Raw genomic sequence first — 17,679 nt, 5'->3', positions numbered from 1 at the left:
AGAAAAATTAAACAAAAAAAAAAATATATATATGGTAACTACAAAATATGCTGCAAAACAAATCACTCTTTTGTCTTTTTTTTGTATCACCATTATGTATATGTTTATACATAATATGTGCATGCTTGTGAATGTGTGTTCGATAAGCATACACACTCTCCGACCCCTTAATATACAAAACATAATTTTTTGTGTTTTATTAAACTTTAAACGTTATTTTTTATACTTAAAAAATGAGTTAAAAATGGGAATACAAAAAAGTTAAAAATGGTAAAAATGAAAACAAATAAAATCATAATAAAACAACGGAAATACCATTTCCTATTTGTTGCTTCATAAATATATAAATCATAAAAAAAAATAAATTATGTTTAATAAAAAAATGGAGTAAGGTTTTGATAATTTCCATTTTATTATTTTCAATAATTAGGGATATATAAAAATTTTGTTTAAATTATTTAACTAAAAATAAAACCAAAATATATTACCCATTATTGGATAAGGTAAAATAAACTTTTTTTTGAACTTCTTGAACTTTTTTAAGAACATTTAATGTTGGAAGGGATTCCATTGGGTTTTCTTTAAATCTTCTTTCAATTTCCATTCTTTTAATTTTTTTTTCTAATTTATTTTTACCTTGTTTTTTTCCATGAAAAATCCAGGAAATGTAGCGAAAACTTTCTTTTGGTGTCATAACTTTTCCTGTATCATTTTTATAATCGATTTTAATGTCATTTTTATCTGTAGCCATATGTAATGGTTTATTTTCAGGGTTTCTATATATCTTATCTTCTATATTTAATTCCCCTTTCGTTTTCAAATATTCTAATGCTCCAAATAATCCTTCATCTAATTTAATTTCATTAAAAATTTCAGATACACCATTTTCTGAAAGATCTATTTCTTCATCATGTTCATCATTTTTTATTGAATCTTTATCATTTTCCTCTTCATCACTATGATTTAATTTTGAAAGTCTGTTTGAATTATTTGCACGATCAGATACTGCAATTTCTATACCATTCATTTTATCATTTTTTTTCACTCCTGACTTTTTAACACTTTCATGCATATCTATTGGTAAGTATATGCTTTTACAAAATTCAGAAGTATCTGTTAATTTTATAGTATTATTATTTTTTTCGTCATCAATTTTTTTATCATCATCATTTATTATAACTCGTTCTAATAGTTCATTTTGATAATTAATTCTTTTTTTTTTTTTATTTTTTAAATCATTTCCTTTTTCTAATAGTTCATATAATTCTTTTTCTTCTTCATTTTGACTAAGTAATGTATCATCGAAATAATTAAATTCCATATTCATATTTTCTTCTTTGATTTTTTCCATAACATCTTGTAGAATATTACTATTTGTCTTTGTACTGTCATTATTTGATGTTATTGTATTTTTTTCTTTTTTTATTTTATCTCCATCATTTTTTTCTGTTTCCTTTTCTTTGTTTACTGGGTCATCATATAAGAAACTCCATACATCATCTGATTTTCTTTTATTTATATTTTTAATTTTTCTTTTTTTCATTTGAATAGCTTTACCACTTTCTGTGACAGCATCTTCAATAATATTGAGAGTTCTTTTCTTTAAATCATCTATATTTTTGTTTGTTTTATTAGTACGATTTTTTTTGTTACTTTTTTTTTTATTGTCTTCTTCATCGGAATTATAATTTACCTGCACATCAAAGGATTCCTCTTTGTCGTCATATTTCGGAAGCATATTTATAGATGTGTTCTTATCTGTTTGTTCATTTTTTAAGTCATTATTATAATATGAGAGCGGATCATAATAATTTTGATTCCAATAATTATCATCATTCTTTGTTACTAAACTTTTAATATTTTGTTTTTTTAATTCTTCATTGACTAAACAATCATCTTCATCACTTAAAACATTTTGATCTTTTAATGTTAAAACCATATCATTTTGAATGTCTTCGTTTTTATGTTGTACTTTTAAACTAGTAGAAAATTTTTTACTACTTTTTGTTTGTTTTTTTCCCTTTTTTTTTCCTTTTTTTGATACCCCATCTTCTTCTTCATCTTCATCATCACTGTATTTTATATTTTCTGGTTCTAACTTTTTATTCATAGCATGTCTTGTTTTATTTACCCAATCTTGGACATCATCAATGTCATCTTTAAATTCTTCGCTTATCGTTTTTGCTTCCCCATTTTCCGCTTCTTTATTTTTCTTCACTTCATTTTCTGCTTCTTCATTTGTGGTTTCTTTTTTTTTTCTACCCCTTCCACTTTTTTTATTACCATTCTCTTTTTCCATTTCCAAACATGACAAAAAAAAACTTTTTTTTTTTTTTTTTTTTCGCTAGAATATGAAAATGGCTGTTTTTATTTACTATTTTTTTTGTTTCAATACATAATGCGACTTTCCCCTTTTTTTCCTTTTTCTCTTAAATTATTTATATTTCTAATGTATTAAAAAAGAGAAAATGAAAAAATATATATATATGGACATATATATAATTAAAATGAAAAGAAGATTATATAGAAAGGGCCATAATACCACATGTTTTTTTTTTAACATTCATAGTCAATCATAATGTTTGATTTTTTTTTTACCATTTTACAAATTTAATTTTTATTAAACTCTTTTAATTTTATCCAATGATATTAAAAAGTAAAAAATAAAAAAAATTGTTATTATATACATGGCATAAAATTGAAAGAAAAACCATGAAGCATTATATTTATAATTATCATTTATTTTTTATATTTTATATTTTGTTTGTTTTAATATTTCCCCGTTTTTATTTTTTTTCCCTTTTTCGATTTATTCTTAATTTGGGGAAGAATAATTATTTTTGGTTTTTCTTAAAAATGGAATTAATTTCATAATGTCATATTTGTCAATATATATGTTCAAAATAAAAATTAAAAAAAATTAAAATTTAATAAAAATTTAAGGGAATGAGAAAAATCCATTTTTATTATGGTAATAAAAAATAGTGTATATAAATATGTTTATTTTATTTAAAAAAAAGGAAAGTATATTTTGAATGTTTTATCATTTTATTGTTTATACAATCTTATGTTATTGTCAAGAATGAAATAAAGAAGGTATGAATAGCATTTTCTTTTACCAGACACACATTTCAACTGCTTACTACCTTCTACATATGTGTAGTATTTACAAATGCTTTTCACAGATTGAGATAGCACATTACTATTTATGCATATTAGTATGATAAAAAAGGTATATATTATATTTGTAAACATTTATGTATTCTTTGAGTTTAAAAAAATAGTATGAATAAACCTTTACAAATATAATATAACTGTTTTTATAAAAAATGGATTAAGAATGGGGTTTGTTAGGTCTATCTACAATTTTATCCAGCTATTCTATTTTATATTAAATCGAAAAATTAAAATATTTCCTTATAAATAAAACATGGTAGCATTTGGAAATATAAGAATAAATGAGTTTGTTAAATAAAATACTTTACAAATATTAATAAAAATAATAAATACATGTTCATTTTGATAAATATTTAAAAAAAAAAATAATAAAATACGCACTTATTTATATTGACAAATAAATATAAAAAAAATGTACACAATAGGTCTATTTTTTTTTTTGTAAAGTTCTAAATATTTGATATATTTTATCACTGTATATACATCCAATTTTATTATAAAAATAAGCCAATATATATATATATATATATATATATATATATAAAATATATGGATATAAAAAATGTGAATATATTTTCATTTTTATTATAGATCAGGGTTTAATCATAAAAAATAGACTTGATGTGTGTACATATTTATATAGTATGTGTATGTATGTGTTTTTTTTGTTTTATTTTTATTTCATTTTATTTTCATTTATTTTAATGATTGGAAATCTACATTTATGTTTTACCACTTGAAATATATTTTGAAAGAAATTTATAATTTTTAAATTGTTTTAGGTTTTACATTTCATTTATTTGCTTGCAATATAAATATTTCAAAAAAAACATTTTATAAAAAATTTAAAAATCGAATTAAATGTTTTAATTTGGCATACATACTATTATTTACAATATAGTTTTTTTTTTATTTTATTCATTTTCATTGAAAAATACCATAAGCTTACAATTATATTTTACTTACACATATTCATATATTCTTATCTATTCATTACTCAAGTGTGCTAAACCATATATACATTCGAAATAGTCACAAATACGTAATATATTTTTTTTATCGTATCATAAAATATAGAGGAAAATATCTACATGTGTGGTTTTTATAAATTTATTTGAACATATTAAATATGTGATTTTTGTGTATTACATAAGATATGTACATATATATATACCCACATTACACACATACACAGAAAGAAAGAACAGAATATTGTTTAAAACGGATAGGTAGCACTTGTGTTGTTATCCCTTTCCCTTAATATTTACACATGTATATACATATTATTATTAAGCTTATTTTGAAGATTGTTTATATATAATTTTATTTGTATGGAAACGGAAGTAAATTATCACTCCATGTTGTTGCACACACTTTATAGATATGTATGCTAATCATACTATGGCCTATTTGCACAAATAAATACGCTACATACTTACATATATATATATACATACATATTTATACTTATACAATTATTTTACATTCCCGACAGACTATACTTGTGTGAGAAAATTGAGAAATTCGTGTAAATGCAAAAGAAATATTATAAGATAAAATTACATTGAACGTCGTTTTATAATTTTAAAAAAAAAAAAAAAAAAAAAAAAAAAAAAAAAAAGTTTAAAGCATGAACAGGTTTTTCATTTTTTATTAAAATTACTGCAAAATAAATTAAGCAGTTCATATAAAACATAGTAACATATTTCTATATATATTATTTAAACATGTGTTTTTTTCATATATTGTTATATTTTAAATAAATAATAATTATATTATATATATATTTTTTTTAATGTTTATATGAGTTTATTTCTCCCCTCTTTAACCACGTAACAATATAATGCTACATACACATTATATATATTTTTGAATATACGTATGTACAAATTTATATACCGTTACTAAAATATGTAAGCATATATAAACATAAGAATATTTATATATTTACATATTTATTACATTTCTTCCGAGTAAATAGTTGAACGTGATAAACTATATTTAAATTAAAATTATTTTTGCCAGTAAAAAAATATTCCATCCCCTTTTATTTATTTGTGCTTTTTTTACTACTACATATAATAAGCCCGTGCACGTGATGTAAATATAATACATATTATATACATACACATATATAAAAATATAAGCATAGATTATATATAACTTCAAAAAAATAATATCATCTAGATATATATTACACATTAATAATATTTATGTATTTGTTCTTATACTTATTTATTTTTTTTATTTTATTTTTATTTAGTAAAACTATTGGTACCTGATTTTCATAATAGTTTACTTTTTTTTTTTTTATATATTTGTTATATTGTATTATATTTATGGAGATAAAATTATAAGGCATATAATTAAATACTCCAAAATATAATAGGAAGAAAAAAAAAAAAAAAAAAAAGTGGGTAAACATGTAAGTACATATGTATGTGTTTATATATTTCACAATTTGAAAAAGCGGAATGACTTATATATAATTTTTAATTTTCTTCAAAAGCCTACGATTTTTTGCTCTTTAATTACGAAAATTTTAAAACACTAACATGTATGTTAATATATAAAATTTATACATAAGAACATACATAGAATAAATAATTATATATGCTGCATATATACATGTGTATATTATTGTCAGTCTTATATTTCGTGGGTACAAAATAAAATAACGTCGAATTATTTTAGCTACCTTTTTTTTTTTTTCACATAGTTTCATAATTCCATATATACATACTACCTATATGTGTATGCGTATATTTTTTTGTGACACAAATAATGAAGATTTAAAAGAGAATGTTTGTAATTCACAATTTATGTAAATATATAATAACTCCAAATTAGTGTAGTGTCAATTTTGTGTATGTATAGACGTATTTTTTACACTTTTTCATTTTTCTTTATTTATATAATGTAACACTATATTTTTTTGATGGTTTATCAAGTTAAATATATGCAAACAAAAGTATAAGGTTATATATGCATGTATATAATTGCATATTTAATCTAGCTATTGTAGGAGGTCAGTAAAAATTTATGCCTATAGGACGTTTGCGAGTTGTTGATACATTTTTTTATCTTCAACCCTCAAGAAATATTTTTCAATTTTAATTACATATCATAATATTAGATAAACTTTAATTTAAATGGAAAAAGAGGAGTTGAAAAATTTTAGCATCATAAATAATAGAGGAATAGATTCTCCTTTAAATGCCTCCTGTGATAATATAATTGATAAAAATGGAAATATAATATATAAAAATTATAATAACTTATACAAATTAACTTATAAACATATTTATAAATACAAAAGAATCACATGTATAAGTACAGACACTATATATGATCATAATTACAATGCCTATACTCCTCTATATCATTATTATTATATCGACAATGGATTGAATGTAAATCATACTAAGGCACTTAAGGAAGGAGACAAAACTGATGAAGCGTCTAATGAAAAGGTTGAAAAGGTTGAAAAACGTGAAGATACAGAAAAAGTTGAAAAGGTTGAAAAACGTGAAGATACAGAAAAAGTTGAAAAGGTTGAAAAACGTGAAGATACAGAAAAAGTTGAAAAGGTTGAAAATGGCGGCACATGTAATGAATACACTGATGAATGCACTGATGAATGTATTGACGAATATGTTGATGAAAATGCTTATAATATAAAAAGTACTAAACAAAAATGTTTAAGATATAATTTATATGAATTATTGTTATTACGATTTTTAAATTATAAAACAGATGAAGAGAACGATTCCAATGATATATTAAATCATAGTTTTTTTATAAAAGAAAATAAATATATTCGAGGAGGTTCTAATAAATATGTTAGAGATGGATATAACTCAAATATACATGATAATTCATTTTCATACAACTCTAATAATAAAGGAGAAATAGGTGTAGGACATACTAATTACAATATTTCAAATTCGAGTAATAATCATTATGGAAATTATGACACAGGAAATAATAATAATTATATAGGGTCTCAAAATGGAAACTTCAACTATACAAATAATTATAATAACAATCTTAGAACAAAGAGTGGATATAATCATGATAAGTTTGACATACCCAATAAACATTCAAATATTTCATTAAATAATATGAATAATTATAATTCAAAAGCTTTTAAATATATTGATGATAATTGTTACAATTTGCCATTAAATAATATATATATAGATATGGATGGCAAAATGCATTTAACAGAACAAGAAAGGAATAACGGATCAGGATATAATAGCAACATGCATTATGGAAATAAATATGAAAGAAATAGCCACTATCAAAATAAAGAAAATGACAACTATCAATATCAATCACATTATTTACAATATTCACCAGCTTATGAGCGTATCGATAAAAACGATCCAGACAAATATTGGGATAATCCATTAATGTATGGAAAAAAAAATAATCAAGAAATATTTACACTTGGTGATATTAAAAAATTTTCAAAAAAAAATGAAAGAGAAAATGATATTAGAGGAAGTAATTATAATAAACCAAATGCTGATATAATTAATGAAAATAAAAAAATGAATGATGATCATTTTGTAAGTGGTAGATTAAAAATAGGTAAAGAAATAAATGAAAATGAAAATAATCAAGGAACCCATCGAAATAATAGTTATGCCATATTTAAAGACAATGATGAAGAAAACTTAGCAAAAAGTAATTTTGCAAAATGGTTTAAAAATAATCATATAGATGGAAAGGATAATGTAGATGTAATAAAATATGTGAACACCAAGAATAAAACAGGAACAGAAATTGGAGTACGATATAGTAATAATAATCCTGGTGGGGTACCAAATCATGAAGGAGGAGAAATATATAGTAGACTTCCAGAAAACACAAATAATAACAATATAAATTATGCATATACAAATGAAAATATGTCTAACATGAACAATACGGAATCAAAACAATTAAGTAATACAGTTGCAGAACTTGTTATGAAACAAATATCACTAATTAAAGAACGAAATAAAAATATAGAAGATATTGAAAAACAAAATTCTTTAAATATGTATGAAAATAATTGGAAAAATAGTAACAGTTTTAAAAATGGAAGCAATATTATTGGACAAGCACAAGATAATAATTTATATATAAAAGATGGAGGTAAAAATATAATGGATATTTTAAAAAATTTAAACTCAAATAAATTTTCACATGAATCAATGGAACAAGAAATAATTAGACGATCAACCATAGGAATAGGAAATGAACATTATGGATTTCCTATAAATAATGATCAATATAATTATCGAAATAATAATAATAATAAACAATATTCTATGGATATTTCTAATCCTAAAAAAAAATTCTATGATAATAATATAAATGAAGTTAATAAAAATAATATGAGTATAGATTACATGATGATGAATAAAAAGATAGCAAATAATGTTGGCATAAATAATGGACATATAAATATAAATGATAGTCCCAATTTAGTATCTCGAAATAATTATAATTCGGAATATTATTTAAACCATGATAATAACATAAATTATAATTCATATAAAAATAAAAACACACCACAAGGAAATATAAATATTACACCAATTATAAATTCTTTATTACGAGTAGAAAATGATAATATATATAATGATAATAGTAGGACAACAGTACCTCATATTAATAAAGGAGATATAGGTATGGGTTATTCTATAAGTGAAAATATACAAAATGCAAAAGTTAATAATGTTTTAGATTCTTTGAAATCGTTGTTAAAAGCTTCACAAAAAGATATGGATGGAAATAATATCATGGGATCACACTTAGGAAATTTAACTCATAATTTAGGGAACAATCGAATATACAATAATACCTCAAATTTTAATCAACAAAAAAATCCTGTACAAATAAATAAATATACAAACTATCATTCACAACAATATTATCCAACTCAATATAAACAAGAATACAGACATCATCAAAATTTAAATTACAACGATTTCAATAAAAAAAAAATATATAAAAAAGATAAACATATTTCTAAATACTCAAAATCGGATATCCCCACCAATGAATCATTAACTATTCCATTGACAGATGAAAATTAAACGTTTCAAATGTGAAGAAGTTATAATTGGGAAAGTTCTACTTACTAATGTGAATTAAAACAGTTTTAAATGAAAAGAGGACTGGAATGTATTCCCCTTCCCGCTTTATGACTTTCTATATTACATAATACAACACTAGAACAGAAAAAGTGATAAGAGAATGGAAGCTACATTATTAGACCAATAATATATGTATAAATAAAAGGGTTAAAATGAAAGTCTGGTGATTTGACATATTTTCGATATGCTTAATATTTATATTTTAAATTATTATGATAAAAATTTTATGAGGGTGGAAAAAAAAATATTCTCCATTTTTTTTTATGTATTTATGTGTATTTCTTCGTGTGGGCATAGAGTTATATAATTTTCTTTGCACCTGCGAAAATGTCCTGACTTACGTTTTAAGTACAAATAGGACAATTACACGCGTAAAACCTATTTTATTTTATTTAATTATTTATATTTTCTTTTTTTTTCTTTCCGTTTTAAGAAGAAAATAATGCACATATTTTGTGTTCTTCCAATTACAACATTAAACGAATTTTTCCAATAATACGCATAACTTTAACAAATTTATTTGGAATTTAATTTTTAATTTTTACATTATTTATGTTAAACAAGTTTTTATTTAGGTGTACATACACATGTCTACAAAATATGTACATGTACCCCAAAAAATTATGAACAAGCAATAAAAAAAAATGAAATGTTTACATGTTAAAAATGGCAAATTATGTAGGTAAAATATCAGACAATATAATTCGATGGTCCCTTTGTGGGGGGAAAAATGATGAAAAAATGATGAGAAAATTATGGGAAAAATGGTAAAAATAATGAAAAATTATTAGGGAGAATGAGAAATTTATCGGTTTGCACTATGTAATAGTTGAGCAGAACAAAGAAAAGGCTTCCTCGTTTAAACCCATTTTATATGAAGGACTTCAAACTTTGAGTTGATCACAAATACATGGGTATTTGTATTAAAAAAATAAACATCATTAGGAATATCATGATCCTTGAAAAAAAATTTAAATAAAATTGGGTCATCAAAAGTTCTTATACCATATATTTTATATAATGTATTTATATCCCATATTTCAATTAAATTTCTTGGTTTAATATAAAAAAATATTCCTTTTTTGCAACTTTTATCAGTTGCAGTAACATAAAAAATATTAGTATTACTAATTGTTGTGGACTTATCATTATTTATATTTTTAGCTATTTTATTATTATTATTATCTTTTTTTAGTATAAAACTCATATAAGCTGATCTATAACTTTTCCACATATATAAAATACTTAACCTTGAAATATTATATAAGCATAGTCTTCCTAAGTTATCAAGTGCTAAAACTAAGTAGTTATTCCATGGGCATACACAAATATCTATAATTTGTCTTTTAGGGTCATTAAAGGTATATATCATATTTGTATTAAATGCATATATAGGATTATTATTATTATTTATATTTATTTGTGTATTTTGATTAGTATTATTTATATGAATTTTATTAGTAGGTGTATTTGATAATGGTTCACTATCTTTTACAAATATATTTTTTATAAAGTTGTTAATTTTTGAACTTAGTTTTTCTGAAGTACCATAACATTCTCTTCTTATTAAAAAATCTAATTTTGTATTTGGTTTAATTATATTTAAAATAGCCCATGTCATATTTTTTGATGCAATAATATAACTTGCATTTCCAGGTACATTCAAATTTAAATTATTTGTACTCTCTTCAGATTCATTTACCTTTTCTGATGTGCAAATATTTACATATTTAGCAAGATCATCTTTTCCAAATACAGAATATAATTCTCTATTTATTGAATCTAAAGTATTATTATATCTAAGTATTATATGGGATATAGGTATATTTTTATTAACAGTAAATATATAATCAATTGGCATTATTTTATTATTTGATTCTAAGGCATGTTTAATTAAATTTGCATTTGAATTTATAACTGTATTATTTTCATGAAGAAATAATATATAATTATTATTATGCTCTAAAAATATTTTTTTTATTTTACAATCAAAAAATTTATTTTGCATACATATAACACCTTCATGATTGTATAAACAAATTTTTCCATTATTCAGACCTAGCACTATATGAGGAAAACAATTATTTACAAAAAATAAATTGATCGATTCTATATTTTCTTTTTCAATTAATAAAGGATTGAAAAATTTTAAATATACTACATTTTTTTTATTTAAACAATATATTAGAAAAAATATATAATTTTTATTTTGAAAATAAAATAACATATTTATAAATTCATCATCTCCTTCATTTAAATCTGGTAAAGAATTACTTGACTCATATATAACTACTTTACAATTTTTTATATTTATATCATCTTTTGTTATACTATGGTGAGTATTTATAAATATATTATTAGATATTTGCATTAAAGTTTCAAGAGCAAATATTTCTTCTAGCTCTATATGGTCATCTTCGCTATTACTGTTTATGTCATTTGGGGCATCGTTTGGTACGTCCTTCTTTATTCCCTGATCTTCTACCACGTCCTTCTTTATTCCTTGATCTTCTACCACATCCTTCTTTATTCCATGATCTTCTACCACATCCTTCTTCGTTTCACTCTCCTTAATTTCATTTTCCTTCACTTCATGACCTTCGAGCAAGTCTTCTTTTGTTACTCTTTCTAAGACCTTTGGCAGATTTGCTGGGGGATCGGATAGATCCATCATCGCTGCATAAGGGCAGCCACCTTTATGGGTATTTTCATTTTTTATAAAATTTGTTGAGTTTACATTATTATGTGAAGGAATAGTTTTTATGTTATCTATTGCTCCTGAGTCGTCGCATTTATTTAAAATATTGCTCTGTCCATCATTAGTCATAGTTTTATCCCGAATATGGATTTTAACTACGTGTTTATATTTTCGATGGTCTGGCTATTTGCTAACTATTTTTTATACAGTACTTTTGATATTATCAGTTTTTCTCATTATAAAAAAATACTTTAATCAAAAAATTATAAAAAATTACAAAATTTTAAATAAATATATATGTGAAAAAAAACAAAAAAATTACATCAATAGGATTACAATAATTTGTATATAAATAAATAAATTGAATACCCAAACAAATAATACATTTTGTATATTTAAAAAATATAAAAATATATTATACAATGTGTATTATAAATATTACTAATGTATAATTAAAAGCCTATAATATATTTTTTTTTTAAATACATGCTTATATTTTATACAAAAATTATTATATATATGTATGCGCTTTATTTTCATCGGAAAATGTCATTCCCAGTTTGACATTAATAAGTATGTATATATGCATAAATAATTTGAAATAGATAACAAAATTAGAAACCTCTAACCAAATAAATATTCTTTATATGTATTGTAAGAATTGATCAGAAACGAACTATCGAGGAATATAAAAAATATTCGCAAAAATGTATATCATCCCTTATACATATCTCTGTTTTTTTTTTTTTTGCAGAAAAAGATACAACTTGAAAAAAATAAAACATATTCTAAAATATGTAGATATATAAATTTCAACCATTTTTTATAACACTTAAATATTTTTCCATACATTTTGTATTATATGAATAAAATAAAAAGTTATTTAATTTTTTTAACAATTTTAAAGTAAAGAGAAAAATGCATATAATCATATATGATTTCCTTTTTTCATTAATCCTAGCATTTATTAGTGGTTAAATAAGTAAGGTTATATAGGTTTATATAAAATTTAAAATGAATTGGTGAAAAATATAAATATAAGAATATAAACAAATGCTAAAGCATTTTATGTTATCAGATATATTAATATGCTTATTTTATTTTTCTCCGCTTTTTCAAAGTATTCCTTTATCTTACAAAGATTTTAAAAAATGGTGAAAAACAAAGTTAAAGCACATATTTCCAATGATTTGAAAAGAAACATATTATTAAATAGAATTGAAAGATAATCTTTTTTTAAATAAACATATGTATAATCATAATTATGTTTGTATATTCAACAATTTTTTTGATTTTTATAATCGTTTTAAAGTAGACACGTAAAAAATAAAATATTATAAATAATGACATTTAAAAAATATGTATAGCTAAAATGAATTTATAAATATAGATCCATATAAAAGATATAACTGTCTTTTTTATTTTTAATACTATTTAACAATTTATGAAAAAAAAATGTAAAATAAAAACTGCTAATTTATGTGAAATCAACATATTTTAAATTAAAAAATAGATTCCGCTTTTTTTTCTATCTCCTTTCATTTTCTGTCTAGTCTAATTTTTTGTTAATATATAGTGTTATTTCATCACTATTACATCACTATTACATCACTATTACATCACTATTACATCACTATTACATCACTATTACATCACTATTACATCAGTATTTGTATTATTATTTTGTTTTTTCAATGGAAATAAAAAAGAAATTAAATATTTGGAATAATGTAGATCATACATATAAAAGGGTTAAAAAAAAAAAATGTAAAAAAAATATTTTTTATCTAATATTTTTAATATCGATCAGCTTATTAGCCTATTTTCAATCACCAAATTTTGTTGCTTTTGCAAAAATTAATGAGAAAAAAAAGGATGTCAAGCTAGACAACATAGCAAATAACAAATCGATAGATAAAGAAAACAATAAATTAGATAATGAAAAAAATAGTATAGAGGAAAATAAACTAGACTCTACAATAAATGAAAATGCTTATAATACAAACGATAAAATTCGTAAAGAATTACTTCTTCAATCATTTAATATTAGAAGTTTCGAAGAGGAAAGATATAAATTAAAATTTGTAGAAAAATATATTTTAAGTAATTCAGATATAGCTAATAATGATAATTTAATATTTGATACTGTAAGTAGTTTTTATAATGAATTTATAGATAGTTATATAAACCCACCTATCGATGGAGATAAAAAAGGTGTATCAATGAATGAGAGAGAAACACAGATTAATGAAATTAAAAAAATAATACTTTTTAAATTTTCAAAATATGGCATAGTTATATTCCTTTCTTTTTTTTTAATTAAATTATTTTTTACCCTTGTGCAAAAATTGATAAAATATATATTTATTTTTATTTTAAAAATTTTAAAATTCTGCTGTTGTGGGGGCCGATAATCAAAATATATTACAAGGGAATATACCCTCAAATAATGTTATTCATTCAGTTTAATGGGAATAAAATAATCTGATCTGAAAATATCACAAAAATGTGAGTAGAATAAATTGTATAATTAAATTTCAAGCGAAACAAATATGAACAAAAGACGCCAATAGAGTTATGCATTATTAGCAAAAATTGTTTTATTTAACATGCGTACATATTTGATTTTTTCATAATACACAAGATAAAACTATTGTGAATTTATCAAAAATGCTATTTCACTATTTTGATAAAATAAATGTAAACAAAATTTCATTGTTAACGAAAAAAGAGATACAAAAAAAAACTAATAAAAAACATTCCAATGCTTAATAAATTGTCTATAATAATAAATACAAAATAAATGTTACCAAAATTTTATTAACAATTCAGGTAAATGAAGAATAACAAAAATTTTCAATCTGACATGTGCATGTAAAAATACACAATTATCCTCATTATTCCCATCATTTTCTCGATATATATGTAATCACATATTTATATTTTTTCTACACTTTATGCAGTTTTCCCAATTTTATGGTTTATAATTGCAATATTGTTAAAAACAATGTTTTATAACTGTAATATATATTATTGGTTTCTTTGGCATTTGATTTTTATTCTATATATACATGTGTGCAACATTTTTTTTTATTTTTAGCTATATATATATTTTTTTTTTAACATTTTTAGCTATATATATTTTTTTTTAACATTTTTAGCTATATATTTTTTTTTAATCATTCCTATTTATTGTCTTAAAATTTGATAATTACATTTCTGTAATATTTATACAATTTTTCCGTAAAATTATGCTTTGTTTAAAAGTAGTTTTACTTCTATATCTTTATTATGTTTAATCCTTCCAAATAAAGAAAATCGATCTTTTTTAAACCCACAACTAGCTTTTTTTTTATTATAAATTTCATAATTTTTTTCCATTTGATTATTTGAATATTCATTTACATATTCATTAGAATTGCTTTTATTTGAATATTGATATTGTGTGTTTGAAACATCACGCATTTTATCTGTTTTAAAATTTTCTCGAATTGGCAAATAATCTTTGGAATCAGCAGTTGAACAATGCATATTATAATTTTTAAGGCTATTATTTTGTTCTTTTGAAATTACATTCATTTGGGGGGTATTAGGATAAATTTCATAAGCATCCTCTCTTTTTTCATTATGAATAATAACATTTTGTCCATAATCAAATAAATTGTGATTTTTTCCAGTGTTATATAAATCTGTTTCTATATGTATATTTTTGGGGGCTGTATTAGGTACATTTCTTTTTTTCATATTATTATTATTTAAATTAGAATAGACACCATTTATTTGAATATTATAATTTTTAAGATGATTTTCCTTAGAATTAGTGTTAGCATTATTTCGATAATTATATATTTGTTTTTTATTTTGTTTTTGATTATTATTTTTCAAATATCTATTGTCATTTTGGTGTTTCATCATTGATTTTTCCCATAAATTATATGAGAGATTATTTTTATTATTCTTTTCTCCATTTGAAGGATTTCTTGTCTTATTATATAAATAATTTAAAGGATTATTACCTTTTCCATTTGTGCTAACATTTTTTTTACGCATATTTTTCATAGATTTAGTAGTAATATTATAGGGGCTACTAGTTGTTGTATTATTATTCGTTTCCATGGTATTGTTAAAGCTCATATTGCCATCATTTTTTTTCATTTCAGAAACTAAATAGCATGCATGGGATTTAAGATAAGTACGTATAATGTCTTCCTTAAGCTTATTTGAAGTGTCAAAAGTAGAGGGGAATGCTTCTCTATATCTTGGAATTCGATTTAAGATAATATATCTTTCTCTATTTAACTTGGCTTTATTATTAACAATATTATTATTAAATAGTTTTCTTCTTGTCATAAGATCATATTCTTTCATTTTCTTTCTTAAATTATGTGCTTTTTTCCATTTTTTTTTATCATGTTCATTATTTATACTATTTGGAAGTTTTACATATTCATTTAGTTTTAATACTTTATCTAAATATTTATTCCATTTTAATTCTGAATTATTTAGGTTGTATGATTTAGGATTTCTCATATTGTTACTTTGTTTTTGAGTATTCGCTTTTAAATTATTTTGTATAAAACTTGCATTTTTTTGGCTAGTTTTTTTTTTATTCAAATCGTATTTTTTGGAATTATTGGCTACCTGGCTATTTCTCGAATTTGTTCCCCCTTTATATTGTTTTGAGTTCATTTGATTGCAGTTGAAAATTTGAGAGAATATATGCATAGGGTGCCACAGTTTTTACTCTTACTATTTGTTAGTACAATTACTGTTCTGTTTTATTGAAGGTTTGCTTATTATTTTAATTTATTTATTTTTCATAGATAAGACACACAAAATTATAAATTAAAATGAAATGCAAAGGAGAGAAATATAAGCAAGGTCACTGATGTATGTGTATGTAGATTGTTGGATATACTTTCGGGAAATTACAAAAGTGTAATTGTAAAAATAGTGATTATTATGGATGTTATAAAAAAATAAATGAAATATAAGTAGAATCAAACAGGTAAAAAAAAAGAAAAATATATATATACATATGTATATACAATATCTGTGCGCATGCATATATATCAAGACCAAAAAAAGAGAAATTAAAATGTCATGTGCATGTTTAAACTGTTAAAAAAAGATTGTTATGCATGATCCATTTTTGAAAAAATAGTGTAACAACTTATGTATATATAGAGAAAGACAGAGAGCAAATAGATCAATTTAACAACACAATTTAAAGAATTTCATTAATGTGTGTAACCTAAATGTTTACTTAAAAAACAAGTAAGACAAAATGAATTTTTACATACAAATGTCTTATAGACAACGGGTGCTTATTGTAGGAATGGAATTGTTAAGTATATACATATATATATATATATTTTTTTTTTAATGCAAATATATTGCTCATTCAGCTCTTGGCTACCATTTTTAACTTTTAATTATTTCTCCATATAATTCATGATCTAAATGAAAAAAATTTAATAAATAAGATAGGAAATATGACAAAAAAAAAATAGGAAAAAGCTAAATAAACAAAAAAAAAATAATTAAAAAATGGGAGTATATAATACTAAAACATATTATCAACAAATTCCATCAAAAAAATTTTATATTTTTAATTTAAAAAAACAAAGTGAAATAAAAATGAATAGT

At 22.0% G+C, this 17,679-nt stretch overlaps 5 protein-coding genes across 5 annotated transcripts; 2 read left to right on the top strand and 3 right to left on the bottom strand.

The window, feature by feature from the left end:
• Positions 1–484: 484 nt before the first annotated feature.
• Positions 485–2,299, bottom strand: PVVCY_1201560 (U4/U6.U5 tri-snRNP-associated protein 1, putative; the record flags this gene model as incomplete). The annotated part of the gene is made up of 1 exon (XM_008625168.1): positions 485–2,299. The coding sequence occupies one exon, from the start codon at positions 2,297–2,299 to the stop codon at positions 485–487; it is 1,815 nt and encodes a 604-aa protein (XP_008623390.1).
• Positions 2,300–6,329: 4,030 nt separating this feature from the next.
• Positions 6,330–9,272, top strand: PVVCY_1201550 (conserved Plasmodium protein, unknown function; the record flags this gene model as incomplete). Its single annotated transcript, XM_008625167.1, has 1 exon — positions 6,330–9,272. One exon carries the CDS (start codon positions 6,330–6,332, stop codon positions 9,270–9,272), a length of 2,943 nt encoding a protein of 980 aa, XP_008623389.1.
• A 919-nt stretch (positions 9,273–10,191) lies between these two features.
• Positions 10,192–12,159, bottom strand: PVVCY_1201540 (Rab3 GTPase-activating protein non-catalytic subunit, putative; the record flags this gene model as incomplete). Its single annotated transcript, XM_008625166.2, has 1 exon — positions 10,192–12,159. One exon carries the CDS (start codon positions 12,157–12,159, stop codon positions 10,192–10,194), a length of 1,968 nt encoding a protein of 655 aa, XP_008623388.2.
• A 1,565-nt stretch (positions 12,160–13,724) lies between these two features.
• Positions 13,725–14,444, top strand: PVVCY_1201530 (conserved Plasmodium protein, unknown function; the record flags this gene model as incomplete). Its single annotated transcript, XM_008625165.1, has 1 exon — positions 13,725–14,444. The coding sequence occupies one exon, from the start codon at positions 13,725–13,727 to the stop codon at positions 14,442–14,444; it is 720 nt and encodes a 239-aa protein (XP_008623387.1).
• An 835-nt stretch (positions 14,445–15,279) lies between these two features.
• On the bottom strand, positions 15,280–16,719 carry PVVCY_1201520 (conserved Plasmodium protein, unknown function; the record flags this gene model as incomplete). Its single annotated transcript, XM_008625164.1, has 1 exon — positions 15,280–16,719. One exon carries the CDS (start codon positions 16,717–16,719, stop codon positions 15,280–15,282), a length of 1,440 nt encoding a protein of 479 aa, XP_008623386.1.
• Positions 16,720–17,679: the final 960 nt, after the last annotated feature.

Source organism: Plasmodium vinckei (assembly GCF_900681995.1).
Source record: "Plasmodium vinckei vinckei genome assembly, chromosome: PVVCY_12".
NCBI classification, from domain to species: Eukaryota; Apicomplexa; class Aconoidasida; order Haemosporida; family Plasmodiidae; genus Plasmodium; species Plasmodium vinckei.
Note: the sequence above shows the minus strand (reverse complement) of the source record. Positions and strands in the feature narration are given on the sequence as shown.